At 47.2% G+C, this 24981-nt stretch overlaps 1 protein-coding gene and 1 non-coding gene across 2 annotated transcripts; one reads left to right on the forward strand and one right to left on the reverse strand.

Annotated features, from left to right (window-relative positions):
- Nucleotides 1–24327, reverse strand: LOC117147220 (dopamine D2-like receptor). Its single transcript, XM_033314033.1, has 10 exons — nucleotides 24304–24327; nucleotides 22860–23976; nucleotides 21830–22020; nucleotides 6829–6938; nucleotides 6500–6752; nucleotides 5670–5968; nucleotides 4160–4459; nucleotides 2876–3010; nucleotides 2600–2700; nucleotides 1–2500 (listed from the first exon to the last, which is right to left on the reverse strand). Exons 1-10 carry the CDS (start codon nucleotides 24325–24327, stop codon nucleotides 2289–2291), a joined length of 2742 nt encoding a protein of 913 aa, XP_033169924.1. The 3' UTR covers nucleotides 1–2288.
- Trnap-cgg lies at nucleotides 20335–20406 on the forward strand. Its single transcript has one exon. It is a non-coding gene; the product is annotated as a tRNA-Pro (tRNA).
- Nucleotides 24328–24981: the final 654 nt, after the last annotated feature.

Consider the following 24981-nt stretch of genomic DNA (forward strand, 5'->3'; position numbering starts at 1 on the left):
TTCAGTTTTGCTTTATTTATTTGATGTATTCTTATGCTGACGCATACTATTCTGTACCATTAGTTTATTGTTGTTATTCGCTATTATTATTTCCGTAAGCTATGATAATTATTTTTGAAATAGTTTGCTTTTCTGAGAGCTTAGCCTACGCTTCATTTAGTTAATAATTCTCATAATTTTCTAGAAAAAAAAAACCGATTCTCGCCTCTCTTTAAAATAGTTCTCATTTTCATCTCAGTTTCTGCATTTCCGCTTGCACCCCAGTTATCTTACAAACTCGTATATATGCTTTATTGGTAGAGAGATCTCGGGGGACCCTATATGTATGCTATATCCCATTCACAACGTAACGATAACAGACAACAATTCAACGACTCGAAAACTCAGGCTACAATTTTGATAAATTAACATTAATGTGTGGTGTGTGCCTATGTTGGTGTACGCATGTATAAATAGTTAGTTCGAATTGCAAATTTACCAATTAGCTATAATTAATAAGCGTTTTCTTTGGAAGAACTTAACTTAGGAGCATTTCGCACTGATCTGAAAGTTGAACTGTTTCCATAGTCTTAGTCTAGTCCTATCGCCTAGAGTTTTATCCTTTCGAAAAAAAAACCATCCAATCACCCACTCACACACACACGCACACACACACAAACAGACTCAAACACACACACACTGAAGCTAACGCGTATGTGGTAGTGGAGTTCTTAGGAAAGTATAAAAACCGTTGAGCTTTTCCGCGAGTTTCCTACGGGGTTTCATGGAAATTTGAGCCGGGGCACTGCTTACGCCTAGGTACACAATAAATGGAATCGTTTTATAAACTACTACACACGTTCGAGTAATTACCTATCAATTATTTGTCACATAGAAACAGTTAAAAGGACGGCTGTTGAAATCAGGGACCAAACGGCTGTAGTCCTGCCGGCATGCCAAAATACGGCTTGGATTGCCCGGGGCCATGCCTCTGTGCACCCAAGTCCGGCTCTCATTTGCGGCAGGACACAGGCTTCGGTCCGTGTTTCAAAACTCAGTTTTGATATTCCACTATACACGTACGCTTACACCGATATTTGCTACTCTATCCGCTAAGGTAACCCTCATATTGCTTCCAGCAATGCGATAGCCTTTGCTCTAGATACCCTGATTCTCCCCCTACTCCCTGCTATGCATCCCGGCTCCCCTTGGTACTAACTGATTTATATCTACGCATATACATATGTGGGTGGTGAGTATATTCGATCTAGATCAAGTGACTAGCCTAGGTACGACCTCTGGATCTTAAATGCTTCTATGTAGTATATACGAGTATATCCTGTACGAGACTGTATGTCAAACCGAAAGTCGAACTGAAAGTGACCTCTAAGCGGGACTTTCATCGGGGTCGGCGCCCCTCGATATCGTATTCATTTGTGGGGCTCATTTGATTCATTGCGTCTGTTCGTGTGTGTGTGCGTGTTACCCTGTTAAGTTGGGTGCAATTCTGTCGCCGATGGTTGTGGTTACGTCCATGGCCCATCAATGGGCGGTCAGCCAACTAACTTGGAACATTCGTATGTGATGTGTCTGTGGTGGAGGGCGCCGACCTCGAGGCCCGCTAGCTACTGTATCCGATTTAAGTGCGATCTATCCGCGATTTAGCTAACTAACTCTAGGTACCGACACCTCGTGTCGCTGTGGAACAATCCGGCCTCTAAGGATATGAATTTCTTTACACTCGCTTACCTAATCGTACTGGGGGAATCGGAAGGGGGGTTCTGTGTGCCGTGGGTCTTGGTTTTTGGGTGGGAGGAGGAAAAGCTTGCTGCTCGTGATATGTGATAGGTTGTGGGAGCAGCCCACTTCGAAGGACACTACTCTATCCTGGTAAAGCGAATCGTATCCGTGGCGCTTTGCTTACGGCTACTTTGGAATCATAATCGCGTGCTGGCTGTGTGTTGATTATATCGCTACTTGGGGTTAGCTTAATGTAATTGTTAAAAATTGTACCTAGCCTACAGCTCGCTATCCACGCTCCATGCTCCACATAGCATGTATGTATGTATTGTAGTTTAGTGGTATGTACAGATCTATTTACATAAGTAGCTGAACCTTAAAGCTATTGGGAAACGCAACGAACGACAAACGAAACGAAACTGGAGCCCAATTGAGATCTCTGCTGCATCGATGGCCTCCATTTGGCACACTTTGCCATCCGCTCCCGGGCACGATCCGTTCCACAAGGGACCCATCATCCAATTGGCTATTGCTATGACTATTGCTGGTGACGTGCTCGCCGTTGATAATCACCCCATGTGCATGATCTTCTTGAAGGCCTTGCGAAACTCGGGATTGAATATCGTGTAGATCACCGGGTTCACGAAGCTGTTGATGTAGCCCAGCCAGGTGGTCATCATGTAGGCGGTGAGCCCAGGTCGGCAGTCTTTCTTGAACTTGGCGCACATGGCGTCCATGATGTTGCAGCTGAAGAACGGCAGCCAGCAGAACAGGAAGACACCTGTTTGAGGGTTTGAGAGTTTGAAGGTATACGTATGATGGCATAAGGATTAGACAAGGACATGGTCTAAGCGGCTAAGGGGGCTCAACTTGAACTCACCCAAAACAATGGCCAATGTTTTGGTGGCCTTGCGCTCCTTTTTGGCCGACGATTTTTCGCGTTTCTTTTTCGAGGCCTTGTGCACCTTGTATATCGTGAATCTGTGCGTCACGCGAAGGATAATAGGCCACGGTGGTATATATTGCATTTTCCGCAGGAAAAGAAGAGGGGAGGGAAGGCGAGAAGGAAATGGGGTGGCATTAGCATCGACTGGCCAACAAAAGCCCAAATAACTAATAACTGTAATTAGGGGCGATGGACGACGGCGTTACTCACCTTGACGCCTGCGAGTTCTTCTTATCCTTGCGCGAGGACGTTTTCGATGTAGTCGATAGCGTCGAGTCGTTGCGTGCCAAAGTCATGGCCTCCTGCACTCCGTACCGCACAAAGGACAATGGCTTCATGGCGACGCTGTGAACGGAAGTCGGTCGGATTCGGAATGAGAACATAACGGCGGGGCATTACGTACTACTAGTCACTATTTTTGGGCTTGCCGGATTGCCTACTTGGCCAACATGCGGCTTCTATTTCGGGTTTCGAGGATAAAGTGGCAGGTAACTCGCTAAACACTACGTAATGGGTCTGTGGGAAAACGTGAGCTCTTTCTTTTTGCCCAGCAACTTAATCAAGCGATTGTGCAAGAATGGCACCAAATAATCAATTGATGACTTCCAAAGGCTGTTACATAAGTATGTAAACATGCCCACAATAATTGTGAAAAGCAGAACTGATACTGCAAATCGCTATTTAAATGTGCAATTGCATTGCTATCTGTTTGAAAAATGTGATGTGTAAAATAATACATTATTTGGTTGACAAAAACATTTTAAAGTTGACAACATAACCCGACATATTTAATTAAAGTTTGCTATTTGTTTACCAATTATTAATTGGAAGCAAAGATGTTGACATTTTTGACGCGGTCAAACTCTTTGTCTGTTTTTATTGAATGAAAAAATGAAAAAAAGCAATGCGCGTTATTCGCATTTATTGTTTTGTTTATAAATAATGACAATAGATGTGTGCATTTTAAGCCATTTTAATATGCTACGTAATCTAGTGTAAGCAGATGAAAAAACATTGCGCAAAAAGAGCACTGCCTCCAGCTAAAAAAAAAGTATTATATTGTGCAAAAACTATGTGCAAAAACTTTAATGGGAATGCTTAATTTTGTCGGGCTGCAAAAACAGTTCATTAAACTTTTAAACTGTTGCAAATAGTTTCAATTTACGTATGGTACAATCAAAAAGCTAGTTTTTCAATGATTTAGTACCAATGTGGTACAGATATTAAACTGTTATAAAATTAGCAATTTTTTTGAATTTCCGATATAATTTGAAAATCATGGATTTGAATTGGGATTTAATTTTTGGCTTCTTCTTTTTGTGCATCAAACCTATATAAATATATATATTTGTTTAGTCCGAAATTTTGATTTTAAAACAATAACTTGGATGAGGCATTATGGGTTTCTCCGTGCACCAACTGCTACTACGCGCATCCATCTACTGGGGATGCTATGTCTACGGGGGCAGGCTTACGGATCTGAATGCCAAATACCTGGAGTTATCGACACCGACTGACCTGAGGGCGGGCTCGCCGCGCTTCGGCGAGTCGTCGCCGGTGGGGCGCCGCTGGCTGCTGACGCTGGACCGCTGGAGGGTGGCGCCACTGGGCAGCGGACTGTCCGGCGGCGAGCCGCTGCTCCGCGGAGCGGCGGATGTGGCGGCCGAGGCGGAGGCGGGCGCCACGCCTGCAAGGACATCGTCAACGTTTGAGGCTGCATAACCAGAATCATGATTACCATTCGGATCGGCGACGACCAGCTGCGGCTGTGTGGTGATTTGGGCCACAACGCTGCTGCGAGTGCGTTATGGCAACGTGGAGCGATGTGGCGGCGGGGTTTCCCAATTAATGGTGCCGCGACCATCCATCAATCAATCAATCGGCGATGGACGACGCGTGGGCGGTGGGCGGAGAAGCAGCAGAATCGGCGTTGATGAAGGACGAAAAGATGGAAAATCGGGGCGCAACGTCAATTAAAGGCAAGGCAAGATTGAGTTTTAATAAAGTGACGCATTAATTGAATTATTGAGAATTATTTTTCTCTGCCATTGGCTGTGATTTCTTTTGGCGGGTAAAGTTTCGCGGTCTTGCTTGCCACCCAACTCAGCCCATCGGTTCGGTTCGGTTCGGATCGGATCCCATCCCTTTGTGCATGCGGCCTGTCATTAATGGTTTCATTTCATGTCCTTATTGGATTAAGCAGGCCATCAGGATGCTAATTGGCTGCGCTTAACGCTCGCACTTAATGGCGGTTTCAGCCAGGAATTGGGAGAAAGATTCGAGTGCCGTGGGGCGGGGGCATCCGATTGCACGGATAATGGGCAAGCGGTCCTTTCGGCAGGACCTGATTGAAAGTGCAGCACGCTTTTATGTCGGCAATTGAGTGGCGCCGTGGCCGGACGAAGCTGGCCATTAGATTGACAGTTTTCCATGGGCATGCATCGTCTGGGGGTCCGTTGCTTTGCTGCTCTGCTGGTCTGCTGGTCTGGAAGGAAGTGCAGTCGAGACCACTCAGCAGAAACAGGCTTATCTATTACGTGTTTGGGGCACGTGCCAGGGTTGTCAGGGTTGTCAGGGTTGCCAGGTTGCAAGTTGCAAGCGGACAAGGATAAAGATACGGAAACGAAACTGCTGAGCTCCGAACTTTTGCAGGGCCATCGGAGATAGCCCCCGGCCAAACTTTCGTTCTCCAGGCGATGGAGTTTGCTGCGAAATTCGCCGAAAGTTTCTGCTTTTCATACCCCGTTCACGTAAGATGTAAGTGGGTTTGCAAATGTATATGTCCAATCTGACTCCTTTGGCAACGTGTTTATATTCGTGAAGGAACATCAGCCGCCAAAAGAGGCTCTTACACAGCCAAAAAAAAAACTTGTCAAACGTTCCCTGAATAATTCATTTAACAGATGCTTTTATATTTATTTCTTTGTAAATTTGCAATCTGTATAGAGCTATCATGTTCTACGCATTTGCTCAAAGTGCATCAAAGCCCTAATGGAGTACTCACTTGCCCGTCTCCTCGACAACGGTGGCCAGCATGAACTCGGTGGACTTGTCGTTCACGATGACGTGGCAGTCGTCGATGTCCGGCGAGATGGCGTTCTCGTCCTCCTCCTCGTTGGAGCCGCTGGCCGTGTTGGTGGCGGCCTCGTCCGGCAGGATCCTGCTGGCATGGCGACTGCTGTCCAGGGCCGTCTCCGCCAGGCGCCGGGTCTGGGCAATGTTCTCGATGACGCTGCCGCCCGTGAGTTCCGATAGGTGGGGCTTGCGGGCCGCCCGCTGCTTCCGCGCCCGACTCCTCAGCGCCTGTGGGTGGGTGGGCACGAGATGTAAAGCACAGAAAACAGTATACCAAACATAGGACACAGGATACGGACTACGGACTACGGACTACGGACTACGGACCACGGACTATGGGCTATGGAACACGGGATGCAGGATGCAGGAGAGAGCGGATTAGGCACTGCCATGCTGCGCTTGCATCCTCCGGATATTCGCCCCCAGTCAGCAGCAAATGTGCACAAACAGAAACAGAAACAGGAAGAGGAACAGAGGCATCCCCAAGCCAGCAAGCCGGCATTGCAGATTGTGGATCTGCGCCAGCAATATTCATTCCACTCGACTCGGAGAAATCCGATTTTAATTGCGGTCTTTTAATAATAGTGCTTGAAATTGTTGCGGATTGGGAAGAACCGCAGAAGGACAAAGCGCGGAAAATTCGCTCTAGGAATTTGCAGATTCTCAAACACATTATGATTAATAGCAATCAATGTGGGAAACTTGGAGTGTTGAAGGGAACTAACATGTTTGGAATATATCGTATAGATGCCCACTCACCTTGAAAATGTTCCAGTAGAGAAACACCATGATGATGCAGGGTATGTAGAAGCTGCTCAGCGAGGAGTAGAGTATGAAGTCGGCGTTGTAGAAGGCGCATACATCGGGCTCGCGGTTGGGCGTGTTGTTGAGGCCCAGAACTATCGGCGATCCGATGGCAGCCGATATGGCCCACACCAGCAGTATCGTAAGGCAAACGCGGCGGCTATTTTTGTGCTTGGCGTACTTTATTGGCTGTGTCACAGCGATGTATCTGTGGGATGCATCCGTGGAATGTGTGCTTGGGTCATGTGGGTCGGTCTCCGAAGTAGGGGCTGCTGTGGACTCACCTGTCTATGGAGATGGCAACTAAGTTGAATATCGATGAAGTAGAGCATATCACATCCATGGCTATATAGAAATCACAAACGACGTCAGGCAGGGCCCAGGCTCCATTTACCTGCAAAACAAAAAGATGAGGGGCGGCAGGTTAGTACGAGGATGTGGATGTGGCTGCGGATGAGGAGCACACTTCATTTGTTCGGCACTTAATCGACTCGGGGGGAATGGAGCTCTATGGGAATGCCCATCCTTTGTCGAATATTAATAACAATATTTTCCCATTTCCCGTCCTGCTGCCACAAATTAGTTTTAGACTCTATCTCTTCATCGACGTCTCCGGCAGCATCTATGTTATGGCCCAGCCCGAATGCGGACTCCATAAAAACCCCAACAAAAACGACAGGAATTTCCCAAGCCAAACAATTTGTAGCACACAAAGCACATATAAAATGCCGAGTCCTTGATGTGAATATGTTTGGGTGAACCCAACCTGGCGTGGTTGGGGAGTGCAACCCGTGTACGAGGTATAATGTACCGCCAACCGATTCGTTATTAGAATGGGATCGTAAACACCCGTATTCTAGCTTTTGGGATGTGAATATTATCAGTAAATAAGTAGTTGACTGAGCTGCGGGTAATAGGTATCGCATAGTCGAATACACTCGGCGAAGCCAGATACCCGAAATGAGTAGTTTAACATTTTGAGAAGTCAATATTTGAAAAGCACTACCTATTTATATACCTATATGCCACCCATTTGTGAGTGCTAACTAAAATATAAGTAGACGGTATCGAATAGTCGAAGTTAATCGACCCGAACGTACTATCTTGTTTTTCTTCTCCAATCGGTTTTGCGCCTAAATTATACAAGCACATTGAAACTTGAAGCGGGGCTCAACGCGTGGGAGTAGTGTAAAATATTGATACACACGCAAGCACACCACACGAAAGTAAAAGTGAAAGTGAAAGTCAAGTGAAAGCAGCATAGAAATGTGCTGGAATAGCTGGGCAGTCGCCGACTTGGAATTTCTTAGAACTCGGATGCAGACTCCTTAGCCGGAGCTAAGCGAGCATAACAAAAGTTGAGCCCGGCTAAAGAAAGTGGCAAAAACTTTTGGATATAAAGACACACGCACGAATGCTCATCCTCCGCCCTCACCCATACACACACACACACACACGCGCACACGTACCCACACAAGCGAACTACATATTCGAAAATGTGACATTTTTCTACTGCTCTCCCTGGGCTTCCTGTTTCCAGGTCCATTGTTGGGCACATTGCGTATACGAGGCGTGCGCCCCGCTTTTGGTGGCCTGCAGCTGAACTATAATTTATAATGTATTCGTAGGTATTGTCCATAAGTGTGTGTGTGTGTGTGTGTGTGTGTGCATAAAAATACAGACTTTGCTCCTGTCAAACTCGAATGAATGTTTTTGTTTAGTCCCACATTTGGATAGCTGCGATGCGTTGCGTTCACTACTTTCTTTCCTTGTTGTTTCTGCCACAGGCGCCAAAAGTTTCCGAAAGAAAGTAGGTTGCTGTGCGATGATGATAGAATGGCTTACTGGCTTTTGAGAGTATTCTCCGACGCATTGGAAATCGATTAACCAAGCTAACGTGATCTGTCCATCTATTATCTGCACAAAATGGGCTCTTTGCCTAACCAAATGTGGCATTTGTCGAATTATTTACGGCTTAGTCTTGAAAAGTTTGCTGGGAATTGGTTTCTTTTGATTCTTTCGCTCTTCGACTTTCCCTCAGCGGCAAGCTTCATTGAATTTTTTAATATTTTTCCAAGCCCATTTGCCCGGCCCCTGGGCCACGCCCCCAGTCTATTCTGTTTGGCTATTGGGTATTGTGGAAGCGATTTCCAATTCAGCGAAAGTGTCTCTCTGCCCCCTCCGCCGCCGCCGAAAAGCATCGGCTCTTTCGGGCTGTTCGAAAATGTTCAATTTATGTATTTTGTGAGCATAAAGGCATTTAAAGTCAGTTGTCTGCCGGCAGCTGGCTGTCCTGCTCCGCCGCACCTTCGTCCTTTGCCCGTCCTGGCCTCTGGTTTATTTTAGAGCAGGAATAGAAAGAAAATGTCTATGCTATCGCTGTCTCTGCCGACTGTTGTTTGTGTGCGGTTCCTGCAGCAGGGCATAAAATAAATAAATTTATCTATTTGCACAGTCAAAGGCGAGCGCACACACAAAAACCCAAAGGGAAAAGCTTTCAGATGCTCTCTCTCCCTCGCATCCAAAGAAATGGACCAGGACAATGGAGCCTGGAGCAGGGGGGCGAAGGAGACAGGCTGACACTCACCCACACACGCACGGGGAGCATACGCACACATTCACAAACAAACAAACACACATAGCATTTTGATAATTGAGCTTCTGGTTTTTATAGTTTGCACGCTGATACGAAGAGAAAGCAAAGGATATTCCACACACACACACACAAACACTGCATCGATTTGTGTCTAGGTACACGCAAAAAAACTTTCAGATCCGCTTTCAAAAAATACGCTTTGTTTGCCGACTCAATGGTCATTATTGCTTTGAGAGTAGAGGCTTTGTCCAAAACAATGGATGTACTGGCACGTGAAAAAAGTATTTGCGAAATACACAAAAACCGCAGGATAGCATTAGGTGCTATGTGAATGAATACAATTTAAAAGTGGTCAACTCAACGATAAGACACAACTCCATATTTAAAGGCTTAGAAATAAACAGGTATATATAATGGGATTTTTCAGGTGTACTTTCGAGCCCAGCCTAATTTTCAGTGGATGGCAAGCGGGGAGACCCCTCCTCGGAGGGCAGTAACTATTTGTACAAATCAGGGCAACACACTCACATGTGAGGGGGCTTGTGGGGTGGTGATTTGGCCAAAAGCTGACTTAAAACCCACTGGGAAGCGTTTCAACGCCCTGTATGCGGTGAAAAGTTCATCAGACTCCAGTGCAAACAGAACCGATGCTCGAATGTAAGCTAATCAGTTTGCCCAATTTCCTTTTTTTTTCGAAAAACTACCAAAAATGTGGCTACTAATAAATAGCCTAAATTCTCTATCCACCTAAGGTTAAAACTGGCTGTATATCGTACACGAAAATCCTCTTTGAAGCTCTGTGCTCCTCAGAGATTTTCCCACCTGGAAAGGATCAGCAAAATGTAGACACGATACTTGCTTGACATGGGTCCAGAAATGCAGGCGACAATAGTATGACTAGCAAAGTTCTTCGACATGGTATGACATGCTTGAAATAGTTCCAACTTAACTGGCCTTCTTTTCATTGAAGTTCCTTTAGCAAAAAAAAAAATGAGCCAACGAACAAGTGCGGTTGTTAATTAAGAGCAGTATTGGCCAGAAAGCTGGAAAGTTGAGGGCTTAGCAAATGGCAGTAGTCTGTGTGCTTCCTTTCAGACCAAAGAGTCCTGCTGCCGTGCACTCAACAAGTCGGCGGCCAAGGACGCGTTAATTAGCCGCCATTACGCCAGCCCCGCCCCCTTGATCGCCGCCCACCGCGCACGATTCGTTGTGGATATTTGCCTGTTTGTATTTGCTTATAAGCATTTGCCAGGTGGCATTCGCAGTTCAGTGGTGGTGACGATGCGTCCGAGCTCCTATCTGTGTGTCCTGGATATCCTTGTGTGTGTGTGTGTGTGTGTGAGTGGCGCTGCCATTTCCTTTATGCCTGTCAATTGCGAATTTTATTTACCAGTCTCGATTTATTTCATTTCATTTCGCTTCGCGTCGCTCTGTTTTATTTGCCCCGCCACCGATTTTGATTTTTTTCTGAGTGCTTTTGGATGTGCGAGGCGGCGAGGGTAATGAAGCGGAAGCGGAAACGAATTACTTTGTAGCAGTCGCAGCAGCCTTGACCTTGCAGCCCCCTCCCATACCCCGCTCCCGCATGGCCCATGTGCGTCATGCATTCCTCTAGGACTCCGGACACGGAACACGGGAGCGCCCGAGCTCTGGATCCGGGGATCCGGGCATCCGGGGATCCAGGGAGCCCGGAACCCATAAAAGACCCCGGGCCCTGACGCACGTGTCCCACGTTACAGGTTCACCCTGCCCGCTCAGCTATTCGTCCTTTTCGTCCTGCCGCTGCGGCTGCTGCTCCTCGTTTTGGCTATTAAAAGTTTGACGGCCCCGGGCGTCACTTAAATTGTTAGTGAATTGAAAGTGGCCCCAAAATTGCTCAGTGGAGCTGCAGGGGCGTCGGCAGCGGAAAACTTCTCTCTCCCGAAAAGCGGGTGCCCCAAATACATGGGCGCCAGGTAGTCAGGGACAACATGAAAGTGTCATTGAGCCCCACTTTGGGAACTTTGGCATTCAAGACGCTGAGTCTAAGGCTGCTGTGTCCTGGAGTTTTCTTTCGTCTAAAAATACTGGTTTTCTTATTATTTTTAGAATCAAAAGTAAGGCATAGTATCCAAGCCAGCAACATTGATTCTTAAACAGAAAACTTCTTTGACCACTCAAATGCTTTAATGTAGATTTTGTGCATTTTTGGAACATGGTTAATAAGTGTAATAATTGGGCATTAACGTAAAGCTTTTAATCTGAGATACTGGAGTCGATATATATAAGGAAGAATTCCAAAACACAGTAAAATATTAATAAATATCAATATAATTAACAAAAAAGGGATGGACACACGACGAATGGCGGATCCCGACCGATTTGGTTGGACTTTTTTCGTGGACTCGACAAGTTGTGGCCCGATTAAGTGGTGTGTCCAATCCTCGGCCATCCTTTCCCATTGGCAAGTCAATTAGAGGCCCTTGACTTGCCACCTCCGCCCCCAGCTAAGCGGACTTTCAGCTGAAGGGTTTCAGGACTACGGCTTCAAAGGGGCAGGGTCCTTGCGAATGGGCGGGGAGCTGCAGGTTTTGGCCTATGCCAAACGAACGCGTGCCAGCCATTAAAAGCTTTTTAAAATTAATTATAAAACCGAAAGTAGACACAGAGAGAACTCGCCCAAATAAAACGAACGGAACGAAACGAAACGGAACCTGACAACCCTTTTCTCCGTTCTCCGTTTGCAAACGGCAGGACGAGAACGGGCAGATCCTGTCAGTTCTGCTTCTTGCCAGCGTTTTTTGTTTGTCCTGGCAAATTCAACTTCAAACAGATTTTTGATACTTCACTGGGCAACCGCAGAGCGGGCGGTGGGCGGTGTGTGGCAGGTGGCCTGGTGTAGGAGTAGGAGTGGGAGCTGGAGTGGGCGTGGCAGGCAGAGCATGCGTAACAAATTGTGCACATTATGTGGTGCAGGAACTAGTTGCCAATGAGCCCCCAAGTTAAGTGTCAAGCTGAGAGGAAAGTTTTCCTGATTTGGGTTCGCCATTTGAGCCCGTCCATCGCATCCCTGCTCTTTGGCCATTGGCTAAGCCCGCTTTCGGCCGGACAGCTTCATTATCGTCTCATTAGAGCCGAAAAACGCTTCTCGGCTTCTCACTCGCAACTCAGTTAAGTTCGGTATCCACGTAATTTGATTAACAAACTTCGGGCAACGGCACACCTTGAATTTGAAACTTTAAAGGTTAGCAATAAAATCAAAATGTCAAGTTTGGTCCGAAATGTCAAATAATTCGCATAGTTGATGGCATAGTTTGGTGCTTAATATTGCATAATATTAATTAAATGCGAGCTGCAGTACGTGGGTTTAGTTACCTAAAACATTTGACCCCTGACCCCTGATTATGCTGGCTCGTTTAGGAAGTACACCAATTCATTATAAACTATTAAATCGCAATGAAAGTTCCTTCTTCTCCTGGGTATTAAACCGTGAGGTATCTTCTCGTAGAGCCAACTCTTTTCGCACTAATCGAGCCATCGCCGCATCCATCCTGTGAAACAGGCTTTTCTTTTTCCTGTCAAAAGTAGTTGTCGTTGTGGGGAACGAGATGATAAACGAGGCAGCGGCAACGAGTTTAGTTGCGGAGCGATAAACCAGAGGAAAAGCTGGCCAAAAGCGGCAGCTCGAATTGCCAAGGCTCCTGTGCAAGAGTGTGTGTGTGTGTGTATGTGTGTGTGGTAGCATCTATCTCTGTCTGGCAGGATGCCATAACATTTGGCTTTTTACGAATTTTCATAATTTGGCGACTGCTTAGCATAAAAATGTCACAGCAGCTGCAAAATATGCTGCTAAGGATTGGCCGTCGTTTCCTACTCGCTGATCCTGCTCCTTACTGTTTATATCCTTATTCGTGGTCTTTGGTTTTATGCCACTCGCATAATACACAAGGATACACTCGCGCGCTCGTGTGTGTGTGTCTGTGTGCTGTGAGTGTTTGTCTGTGTGTGTGTGTGTGTGTGGACGCGCCCCTTTTTGCCTATTTTATGGCCGCCATTAAAGTTTACTTAGTGGCCGGCCATGCAACCCAGCAGAAATCCCCGAAAAGAGGCGACACCAACCGCAAAACAAGACGTCAAAGGACATCGAGGACCTTGAAAACGGGCGGCAGGGGACTTGTGCGCCATGTGGGAGGTGAGCTGCGTAAAAGTCATCAAATAATTTGTTTATGTTGCCAAATGCTGCACTCGCGCCTGCCTGTCGTTTGCGCTTTAATATTTCAAAGTACATAAAGTGCGGAAAATGGGAAATGGAAAATGGACAGCGGAGCTGCACGGGTCGCACTGTGATTTGGATGCAGGGCCATCCACTAATTGCATCTCTAAAGAGTCAAAACTGGAAACTCACAATGTTACATCGGGAAAGAATGAATTGGTTGGTTCTTCGTTTCTTGGCAATTACTTAATCGACAAATATACGTTCTTCCTTTTGTAACTGTGGGTATGATTTTAAATATTAATTTATTTGTTATATAACTTTACCAATGCTTTTCACAATTCGAGATATAGATAAATATAGCACTGCAAGTAAGCATTTGGAGTGTGGTTATTGAATCTTTCCTTGAATCGAGCATTCATTTAGACTTAGATTTCAATACCTAACACTGACATTCATTTCTGCCAGTGTAGCGCAGCAGCCATAGATAATTTTGCAGCACTGGTAATAAAGTTAGCGTAACCTCGACAGTGTCAAAGCCAAGGAGCTGGCGACTATTAAACGAGTTTCGCGTACATTTTCTTATGCCACGCAGCCAGACAATGTTAATTGAACTGGCTGCCGTAATAGACACGCACACACACACACATAGCCACGAATACACTGGGGCAGAAGCGGGTGAAGGTGGGCGAAAGTGGGCGAGAGTGGGTGGCACGGGCTTTTAGCCAAGTGGCAGGCACTTGATGCTGTTGCTTCTGGCTCGTTTCTGGGCCCCATGAGAAGCTCAGGGCAATTAATTGACTTATTTATTAAGTTTATTGTCTGCCCGGGTATACGTGTACACGTATACGTATGTGCTTACGTTCCTATCTCGCTCACTTCCTGTGTTGCCGTCTCTTTCGCCGGCACTGTCGCAACAATTTTAGCGTTTTTGTGCGCCATTTTTAATAGCCTCGGACTTGCCCCCGAAGGCCAAGTAGCAGCATACTTGTACACATTATGTGTCGTATATATTCTACATGCATATATACATTTATATGCATGTATGTGTGTGTATATATATGTACATATATATTGGCTATGTGCACATACGGATGTGCGTTCTTTTCATGGTTGTTGTTGCAACAAATTAGTTGTCATTAGCGTCGAGGGAAATTCTGTTTTAAGATGACTTTTCCAGCCCCTCGGCGGCATATTTTCGCCTTGGATATTGGATATTTATATGGCCATCGTGCATGAAAGCGGTAATAAAATACTCTGCCAGCCGGCGGAGAAGACATCCATCCGTTCGCTGATTGAATCTCGGCTTTTTCCATATTGGAATGGGACTTTGGATGGGTGGAATCCGATTGGGAGTGCCACTGGCATTGGGCCACATGGCTTTGGGCCAAATCAAAATCTGTGTTAATTATTCAGGCACCGCTGGGCGAGCGGCCAAATGAAAAGGCGACCAGAAACCGAAATCTGCGGTCCGTGGTCTTCAATCCGGCCGGAAGTGCGCGCTTTAACTCGCATGCGTGCCGGAGATGGCAGCCGCCGGGGACCGGCGACAGGAAGGGGGAGGGAGGGTCAGAGGTCGGAGGTCGCTGCTTCCTAGAGAGGAAGTGAAAGTGGAGAAGATTGCAGGCCACACTTTTTATAGCTGCCATTTAGGCCACCCACTTGTATCCGCCGTCCGCCATCCACCATCCGCCGGAGCAGCTGAAAAGTTTCTGCCCTCGGCCGATTTCATGCTGTTAGATTATTTATTTGAATTGATGTGCGGCCTGCGGTTCAGTGCGGTTCGCTGGCTGACAAGGATTTATAAGGATACACTGCGATGCGCACACACAACCGCACACACATGTATCCAGCAGCCAAGTGCTGAGAACAAAGCGTTGCCTGCTTTCGGGCGCATTCAAGTTGGCTTAGTCAACAAATTGTTTCTGCAGCCAAAGGAGGCTGACTGGGGTCACTGCAGACTGCAGGATTCGCCAGAGCGGCCAGCTAGGGATGGGGATGGCAAAGCGTTATCCTTTTAAGACGCGATAGTAGCTATGGCTTCATAAGCATTTCCCCTTCAATGTTTTCCAGCGAATTGTTTACCTCGATGAAGTAATCTTGTTTTTCTAATTTTTGTTACGAATTTATTTTCCTTATTTGATAATATATTCTTTTGATCCAAGCTGCATCCTTTCACTTCTTAAATGGATCTATATATTCTATGCTTTCAGAGCACTGATGAGCATTAGGTGCGATATATGTTGCCGATATGTCGAGGCATTCGCAGCATCTTGTATCCTCTGACATCCCTAAGTCCAACTTTTCGGGTGTTTACTGGTGGCTTTCGCCGCAGTCCGTTTGCTTAGCCACTTGCCGGCATTTTAGCCGCATCGTCGTGGAGCACTCTCCCCTCAAGTGGCTGGCCGGAGTGCAGGGAAAAGGCTTTCGAGTCTTGGCAGTGGCCCAAATGAGCGGAGGATCCCAGATGACAGGACATGAAGGTCCTTACACTCGGGGGCCAGTAATGAACCGAATGGACCCAACGTCACCTCCTCCGATGAGCGGCACTTAAGCCGGGCCAAGCATTTGCCTGCAACCTTTTAAATGGCCATTAAAATTAAAAAACTTTACGCCCCCACTCAGCTCGACCCCTCATCCGGATTGCCACCCATTCGCTCCACTCCTACTGCCACTTCTGCTCCTCCGGCTCCACTTCACATTGGTTTTTCCTTATTTGCCTGGGCTGTCCTGGAACAAGTTGCGGAAAACTCTTTTTATTGCCTGCCACATGGAAACAGTTTTTGTGTAGTTTGGCAGTTTCTGGCCCCGGGTGGCCAGGTTGCCAGGTTGCCAGGCAGCCGGGTAGCTATAGTTTTCCAGGTGGACAGGTGGGCAGGGTAGTGGCAGGACCACGCCCACTACAAGCTTGTTTACAGTTTTATTTTGCTGCTGCCGGAGTAGTCATAAATGCTGCCTCCATCTGCCGCACATTCCGGAAAATTGCGAGAATCATTGCGGGTGAGTTTAAGGTTGCAGGGCTCGGAAAACTTTTCGCCGACACCTACGGGACCACCCAGCATCCTGCTGTTTTGGCCAGAACTCAAAGCCAAGTCCCATTCGATCCAATTATCAAAGGCATGCATAACAGAAGGGGTTGACGACACTTGGCCGTGTCAGTGGCACTGCCGCAACTCTATTTCACATTTTTTTGGCCACGCACAAAATATGATTACACCGGATAACAGAATGGAAATTGGTAAAATGACCAGGTTTTATGCGTTGAGAACTATGTTTACACATATGGGCCAACTGCATTCTTGGCTTTTGTGTTGCCAACGTGTGTGGTTTTTGGGAGAACACGTTTCCGAGAGAATCACACGTGTCGCATGTTTATGCAATTTGAATAAAAACTGTGGTTTAAGTGGCCAGAGGTTTTTCCACAGCCGCATGCACAAACATTTTTCCGTGCTATGTAGAGAAAGTGCGTATGTGAAATGCGACTTCCATTATCCCATTTGAGCGGAGCTCCTGTTTTTGGGGCTAAAATGTCCATCTAATGGCACGTTGGCTTTTAAAGCGTTACAAGAACGGGAAAGAAAATACTTCAATACTCTTCATTCTATTTTGGGTAAAGGTGTCTTCCCCTGATGTTCGCACCCACCGAGATATATATTTTTAAAGGAGAATCGTCCGAAAAGTCCTTCCAAAAATAGGTCTGTATCAGCATAATTTGGTGCCGAAATCACTGTCAACGAGTGCCATTTTCATCGGCAAGGCCACTCCGTTTTCCTAAGCGGCTCTTTCTGGGTCAAAGGCTGATTAAGTACCGTTATCGTTGCCGCATATCCGGATGCCAGATACTTTTCCGCTCTCCACTCTGCCGGAGAGCCAGTGGCAGACATTTGGCAGGACTCGCTGCGAGTCCTTTGGCCCCTTCGCAGTGGCTCCCATTCCTTTGGCCTGCGCTTCAAGTGCCTCAAGTGGCCCAGTGTGTGTGTGTGTGTGTGTGTTAGTGTGCGTAAGTCTGTGATTGCGAGCGTACATTAATCAGATTATTTATTTTTGCCCTGAACTTATGGCAATTTCTGTTGCCTCTTTACGGCCCTCTCAAGTGGGGGCGATGCGCAAGGACGAGGTCGGTGCAGACCTGAACGATTGACAATTGCCATTAAAGGCTGTTTTCAGAGCACTTTACGTCGCTCATACGCCCCGTGGGCCGAAGAAATACACATTCACCCGACAGCTCACAAGTGATAAGTGAGTGCGCCTGCACATGAGGCAGCCTAGATAACAATCCGTACAATCCGCAAGAGAACCTCTCTATTTCCATTCTGAAGTTCTAGGAGCATCAAACGAACTCTCGATTCTGAGGTATGTAAATATTAAAATTTCTTTTGCGATTATGCAACATTTTTCGTTCGACTTCCTGGAATGTGTGTAATGAATTTGTGTTAGCATTTTGGATGCTCTGTTTGCGAGCTATATGCAGGTGGGTGAATGTTGGCCTGGGAGAGCGATAAACCCTGATTAGAGCATTTCATCCATTACATTTGCTCGCCGGGATGCTTTGTGTTATCCTCTGGCCATCCGCCGATCCCCCTAATCCCGCCCATCCTTTTCCATTTCTGGAAAAGTCATCACGAAAGCATTGGCCAAGCTGCATACAGAAGCAATTAACAACGAAGCCAAAACATCCAGAGCGAGCAGGGAATGGCAATGGAGCAAAGGAGCATTAGAGAAGGAATCGGAGATATCCCGTACCCGTTCCCAGACGAAAAGCAAACACAGCTCTGATAAGATTAGTGCCCCGAACATGAGGCAAGCTCTTCGGCGAGGGCTTTGTTGGCTCGCTTGGATCCTACACTGAGCAAAATACTCCATCAGTGCCGCAGTGATCATGGATGCAAGCAAGAAAACTCTTATAGATAAATATAGCTAACAATATCTACGAATAGTATATGTTTCTTAAGTACAAAATATTGATTATTAGTGGGAAATGCAGGCTATATTAAATCGATTCTACATGATTCATGGTTCAAAAGTATTTAGTTTTCATTATTAATTTAATAAGGATATAACATCCTTAACAGACTTGTGAAGTTTCGGCAGAGGACTCCCTTTGTGGACGTAAAGAACCGAGTTGATCACCATTTCCGGTGATATTTTCTTTCAGTTAGCGAGTCCCTCCGCTCCTGCTCCTGCTCCTGCCCTCCGAGCAGCTTCCCGGCTGCCCCATTCAGTCCAGGTCCAGTGTGCACGCTTTTACACTTTCAATGACCACTTGAATGTCAACAAAAGCTTTCAACTGACATATACAACCACTTAAAATAGAAAAGCAGTGGCCCACACACACACACACACATAGACAGATACACATGCACGTGGCGCGGGGCAGGCAAACATGTTTGTATATTTGTTTAAGCCGCGAGTTAAAACGAGCCATGTCCTGTGCCCAAAGAACATCAGCATCAACATTCGTGGGAGCAGCGCTTCTAAATGGGCGTATGTGCGTGTATGTCCAGCCACGCCCACCGCTGACAGGCGGAGCCGGACAAGCCGGACGAGCGGGACTCGCAGGACGAACAGGACCCTCCTCCATCTGCCCGTTTGTCCGCCAGCTTGTGTCATAAGCAATAATTCTCCATTGTTGGCATCTCGTCCGTTACGCCCCAGGCTCTCTCTTGTTGCTTCTGCTTTCTTTTTTGTTGGTGGGGCGGTACTGGGCGGTGGGTGTTGGGTGGTGGGTGGTGGGTGTTGGATACCTCAACCTTTGTTGCGCACATTTTTATGAGTTAAGTGCTATCCGGCACAAATGCCAACACACACAAAGAGCGCAGAGGGCTCGCAATCTTCCTTACCTTCAGCCACCAATCTCCAGCAGCCACACTCATCCCACCTAACACAAAACCACCACCTACATCCCACCGCCCACAGCCGCCAATCGCCTACCACCCCTTTGACCCACTCGCATTTCCCATTTCCTTCGCATCGCACTGGACCGTGTTACTGCCCACTTATTGTGCTGTTGTTGACGCAAATCCTCTTAACTAAATCAATTTTCATGTGTGTCCGCGTGCGAATGTGTAAGTGGGTGTGGGTGTATAGCTGTGCGTACGTGTGTGTATGTGTGTATCCCTCGGAAAATCACCAGGAATTGAGTTAAATAATACTTGGTATTTTGAAGATTTCCATGCCGATCTCAAAAATATTCTCCACTGACTAACCCTTTTCCCTTTTTATGTAAAAACCATTGTAGCACATAGTCTAAGGTTATAATTTGATTAGTTTAATAAATGTAGTTTTCCAACAAGTTTACTGTTTAAGCCTTCAATTCGAAATTAAAGTGCCGCCGAAAAGTATGCATTTGTTTTGGCAGAAAAAGCTTATGTTCCACACAAATTAGCAGGATTAAAATTAGTAGCAAACGACCTCAATACTTTGCCTAATTAAAATCTTTTTGATGTCCTGTTTTATTCCACATTTGACATACATTGTCTAACCAAGTTAACAACATGTTTCTGTGCAGAAAGAGAGGGCTAGCATGAAAGAGAGAGAGACGGGCGACGGGAGATCGCGCCAAAAAGAAAGAGACCGCACGAGCAACTCTGCGCAAAATCTCGGGTTTCAAATCACTTTCGCCGTCGAAAGTTCGCGATGGACACGATGTGTCTGCAACTGACAGCTGGGCGGGTGTATGTGTGTGTTTGTGCGGATAAATGGGTGAATGGGTAATTAAAAGCCGACACTTGCACAGGTGAGCTGACTGATGCACTTAATGACAAGTTAATTTGCTGTGATTTTCAGTGGGCGTGCGTCATTAGAAAGTCAACAACAAAGGTGAAGGCGGTCGGTCGGCCATTAATTTGCTGGCAGAGCACAAGCGACATTTAACCTGCACCGGAAGGCCAATGTCCACAAAACCTTGCCAATCGAATGCTGTGTCCGTCCCTCTTGCACGGCGATGGCCTCCCGCTCCCTCTCTCTCTTTTTGACCCCCTTTCGGCAGGCCGTCCTTCAAGCGGCTCGTTGGTCTAGGGGTATGATTCTCGCTTCGGGTGCGAGAGGTCCCGGGTTCAACTCCCGGACGAGCCCACTTTTGCCACTTTCCGTCTTTTTTACCATTTTATTTCTTCTATGCATATCAATTGTTTCTTTCCCACACTCTTCTCGGCCCTTCAGTCTTCTGCAGTTGGAAATAAATATTCAATTATGCTGGCAGTTGTACTCATTTGCGTGACAAGTTTGCACATTTGTTACTGTGCAAGGCCACCCACCACCCGCTACCACCCACACCGCCCACCGCCCCCGCTGTCAGTGTGTGTGACGGTTGTTAATTTCATTTGACTTGCGAGGGTTTTAATATTGCAATGGAAATTCGGTACAATTCGCCGGCGATTAAATAAGCACGCAATTAATTGTGGCAGCCATGACAGGCGTGGCTTGCCACCAATTAAGAGGAATACTATATGGCTATATGGCATATAGATGCCCCCAGCTCCTTGGGGTCGATCACCTACGCCGTCTATAATCCCCAGCTAAACTTCGGGACATCGCAGCCGGCACCGCAATCCGAAATCCGAAATCGGAATGCTGATGAGCCAACTGAGTGGACGCGGCCGGAAACAAGGCACTCCCATCAATCTGTCAGACGGGCCAGTGAGTCCTGGATGTCCTGGCGAACGCAGCTCAGCTCCCAGCGGGTGAGGCCAGTTGCCCAGACAGTCCGTCAGGCAGTCAGTCGGTCTGTCAGTGAGTCAGTCAGTCAGTCAGTCAGTCAATCGAACAATCAATCATACGGAATGACAGCTACGTCGGCTTAAGTCAAAGGCAGTCGGCCAAGAAGGGATCTTCTCTAACTTACAGTCGCAAAATTCGATAGCCTGTGGCAATCGCACTTGCAACTTTAATAGTTCTAGGAACGAAGCAATCATAATGTTTATTGAAATAATGTTATGCCACAGTTGGCACTCATAATAGTGTTTTATTCTGTTTAATTGCACTTTAAGATTGATGATTGATGATTTAGCTGTACATTTAGCCATTTGATTTTGTCTACGTTGGTTTTTTATTGAGTTTCTTGCCGTGTAACTTGTTTTTTGTGCTATCCCAACAGTTTGAGCTCCTTTTTCGGTTTCGCATTCCCTTAAACATTTGCTGGGGAAACACATTGATTTATATGCCGGCATCGCCAAAAATTGAATGTTATTGCTTGAATGGCCCCAATTTACTTAAAAGCTACGCTCCTCCGCCCACTGCCCCTCTGCCCCTCCGATGACCCCTGACCCCATTAAACAAGTGGTGGGCTCCACTGGCTCCTGATTGGTATTTATGAGCGTGTTTATTTATTATATGACCCAACACTTGATAAAATTAAACGGAAATGGTTGGCAATTTTGCATTTGATTCTGACACCCAAGCTCGCAGGCAGGCAAATTCGCCAATGAACTCATCTGCCCAATATTCCGACCAACATATAAGCTAGTTAAGTATGTATATTAGTGGCTTGGCAACTTACCAGAAAGTAGACAGCAAATGGCATCACGACCACGGCGACCAGGAGATCGGCGATGGCCAACGAGACTATAAAATAATTCGTGACCGTCTGCAGGGAGCGCTCGCGGCACACGGACAGGATGACCAGGATGTTGCCGAAGAGGGTCAGGATGGGGAACAGGATCAGGATGAGCGCCCAGTAGTTGTGGTCCACTGAAACGAAGCGAGTTGTAGTTACATTATAGCCGGGCTGCATCCATCCGCAGGCACTTCTGCTGCTGCTGCCACCCCAATTCCCTGACCAAAGTCCACCTTGCAGGACGATTTCAGGGAAAGCTCAACGGGCACGTAAGTCAATTACAAAGGCAGCCCGTTTAATCAAGGACTCTGGCTGCCAACTCATTTTAATGGCAACACAAGTAAGGACTAGCACACAAAGACGTGATTTATACTGCTTCTAATATGTTCTATCTAATATTGAGTGATGCATGTGTGCCAACAGCTGCGTTGGTAAAAATTTAAGTGATTTCACATGTTTAACATGTGATATGCAAGTTATCAAACTTAAAATACCTTTATCTTCATTATGAAACAAATAAAACAAACAAATATGTGGGAACTTTTCCTGAGATTGCAGGAGCAAATGAGTTGTATTAAGCGTTTAAATCGAATTCTTGCTATCGAAACTGATTTCTAAATGAACAACCTTATACATGAATTGCCTATCGGTGGATTCATTAAAATCTGAAATCTATATACCTAAATCTGAAACTATATGCCAAAATTAAAGAATTATTATAACATGGCTTTCAGTGGCTTTTGACTAAATCCTTTGCAAGGTGATAAAATCTAAATATATAAGTAAATATCATCTTATGCCTAAATATTATCTATATATATCTATAAATATCATCTAATGAGATTTAATGGTTTGAAAGACATTACCATAAATGATATCGAATGAGCTTCAATGATTTTTAAAGATATATAATATATAAGTTTGAAGATGCTAAGTAGTATTAGTCCGATTGATAATCCTGCTTCGTACTCACCCACTCTCAGCTCGCCGCAGGAGTCGGTCAGGTTGAGCGTCTCGTTGGTGCAGTTCAGCCGGTAGCCGTCGAGGTACAGTCCCGTCAGGTTCTGCTCGAGGAGCAGTCCGCTGCCCCTGCTCCCCGGGATGGCCACTCCCGGCGCAATGGTGCTTGTTCCCGAAACCGTGCTTCCATTGTAGTTGGGAAAATAATCGTTAAAGTTTTCGAGCAGCAGCATGAAGGTGCTGCCCCCTGATCCTCCTGCGCCGCCTGCAGCCCCGCCCGCCGTACCGGCCAGTCCGCCAGCCACGCCCACGTCCGCAGAGCCGCCTCCATCGTAACTGGTCGTCGAGGGCGCCGTTCGATTGCCCAGCGTCTCGCGCGCCGCCGTTGCTGTCCGCTGGAGCAGTTCCGCATCCCCGAAGCCGCCCAGCATGCCGTAGTCCGTCTCCGCATCCGCCACATTGTCCAGGGCCGCCTCCTCCCCGCTGTCGATCAGCGCGATGCCAGCATCGCCGCCGTCGCCCGCTCCCGCTGCCCCTCCGCCCGCCAGCTGTTGCTCCACAAAGCTGCGCAGCGAGTACCGCCCCCGCTCACCGTCCTCCGCACTGGAGTTGCTCTGGGCTGGCTGCGTGCTGTTCAGTGCCTCCAGCCAGGCCAGGGTTCCGTTGGCGCCCGTCCCCGCCAAGTTCGTGCTGTTCTCGGGCCCGCCCACTGCCGCCTCACCGCCCACCGAACCCAAGAGCCACTCGCTGATGTCGTCGATCAGCGCGTAGCCGGCGTCCTCCGCCGCCGTTTCCACATCCTCGTAGAGCGGCATGTAGCCGGCTGGCATTGTGGGGCCCTCAACGCCCGCCTGCGCATCGCTGCCGTTCGCCGGATGAGAGCCGTCCGCTTCCACCGCCAGGTGGTGGTTCATCCACGTGGCTCCCGCGGATGGGGCTGCCGTGGTCGAGGTGGAAGCAGCGGCTGTGCTCAAGGTCGCCGATGTGGTTGCTGCCGTTGCTGCAGTTGCCGCAGTTGCTCCCGTTGCCGCCGCAGTTGTTGCCGCCGTGCTGCTCAATGGCTGGGCTGCCATGGTGCCGCCGGTTCCGCTGCTGCTGATGCCCCGCCGCCAATCGAATGGGCTCAACCTCTAGTGGGGCGGGGGCGTGGCAGCGGAGGCGAGCTGCAACTCCTGCAACGCAAGCGGCATGTTTCCGTGTCCTGCAGCGAAACAAAATAAATAAATAAATAAGAAAAAGTAGCTGTGTTTCAATCAATTATTCGGTTCATTATAATCAAAGTCCTTGAATATGGCTTAACTATACAATTGGAATTTTAAGCCTAATTGGTCGCGTTAATGTTTCTTAATTTAATAAATTCTTGTAGGCCGCAAATTAAACTCTCTCATGGTAATTTTTTGATTTAATATTCTTCCGCTATCTACAATACGAAGTCGTTCTCAATTTTCCCTACTTACACGTTGCATGCACCTCTGTTGCATTTTCAACACAACGTACTTCATGCCCCTGCAATTATCTATCCGCTTGACCACGCCCCAACCAACACAGCAACACACCATCCCGCCACGCCACGCCCCCACGCCATTTTAGACGTACGGACCCTTTGCCCAACTGCCATGGCCGCATGTTTAATTAACTCTTTAATCAATTTATTGCCAATTATTCTACAAAAAGCGACAGCGAAAATTGTGTAATTTAATTAAATTAGCAAAAGGTTTTTGTGTCTCTCGCCCCACCAACCATTCCACTCGCCCACTCCCACTTCCGCTCTCGCACCCAAAATGCCACGCCCCCTTCTCGACGCTGTCTTGCTTTTACACATTTTGCAATTTTCGCTTTTGTATTTGCCAATTGGCGCTGATTAAAGCCGCCCGAGTCGATGGGCCATAATTAAAAGATGGCCTAATGAGAGGCGATGGGGCAACGTCTCGAGTTGGCTGGGGTCAAAGGTAATCGGATCGGAGCGGACTTAAGTCCCCTGCCTTCTGCCTCCGTCTTCAGGAGATCGGGTATTCGCACTCTGAGTTTGTGGATTCTGGACTCTGGATTCGGATCGGAGGCAGAGATCCGAGAGCTGCAGACCCAGACGGCTGGCACTAATCCAATTTTGGCACACTTCCAGGCAACGAGAGGCA

Source organism: Drosophila mauritiana, chromosome X (assembly GCF_004382145.1).
Source record: "Drosophila mauritiana strain mau12 chromosome X, ASM438214v1, whole genome shotgun sequence".
Taxonomy (NCBI): Eukaryota; Metazoa; Arthropoda; class Insecta; order Diptera; family Drosophilidae; genus Drosophila; species Drosophila mauritiana.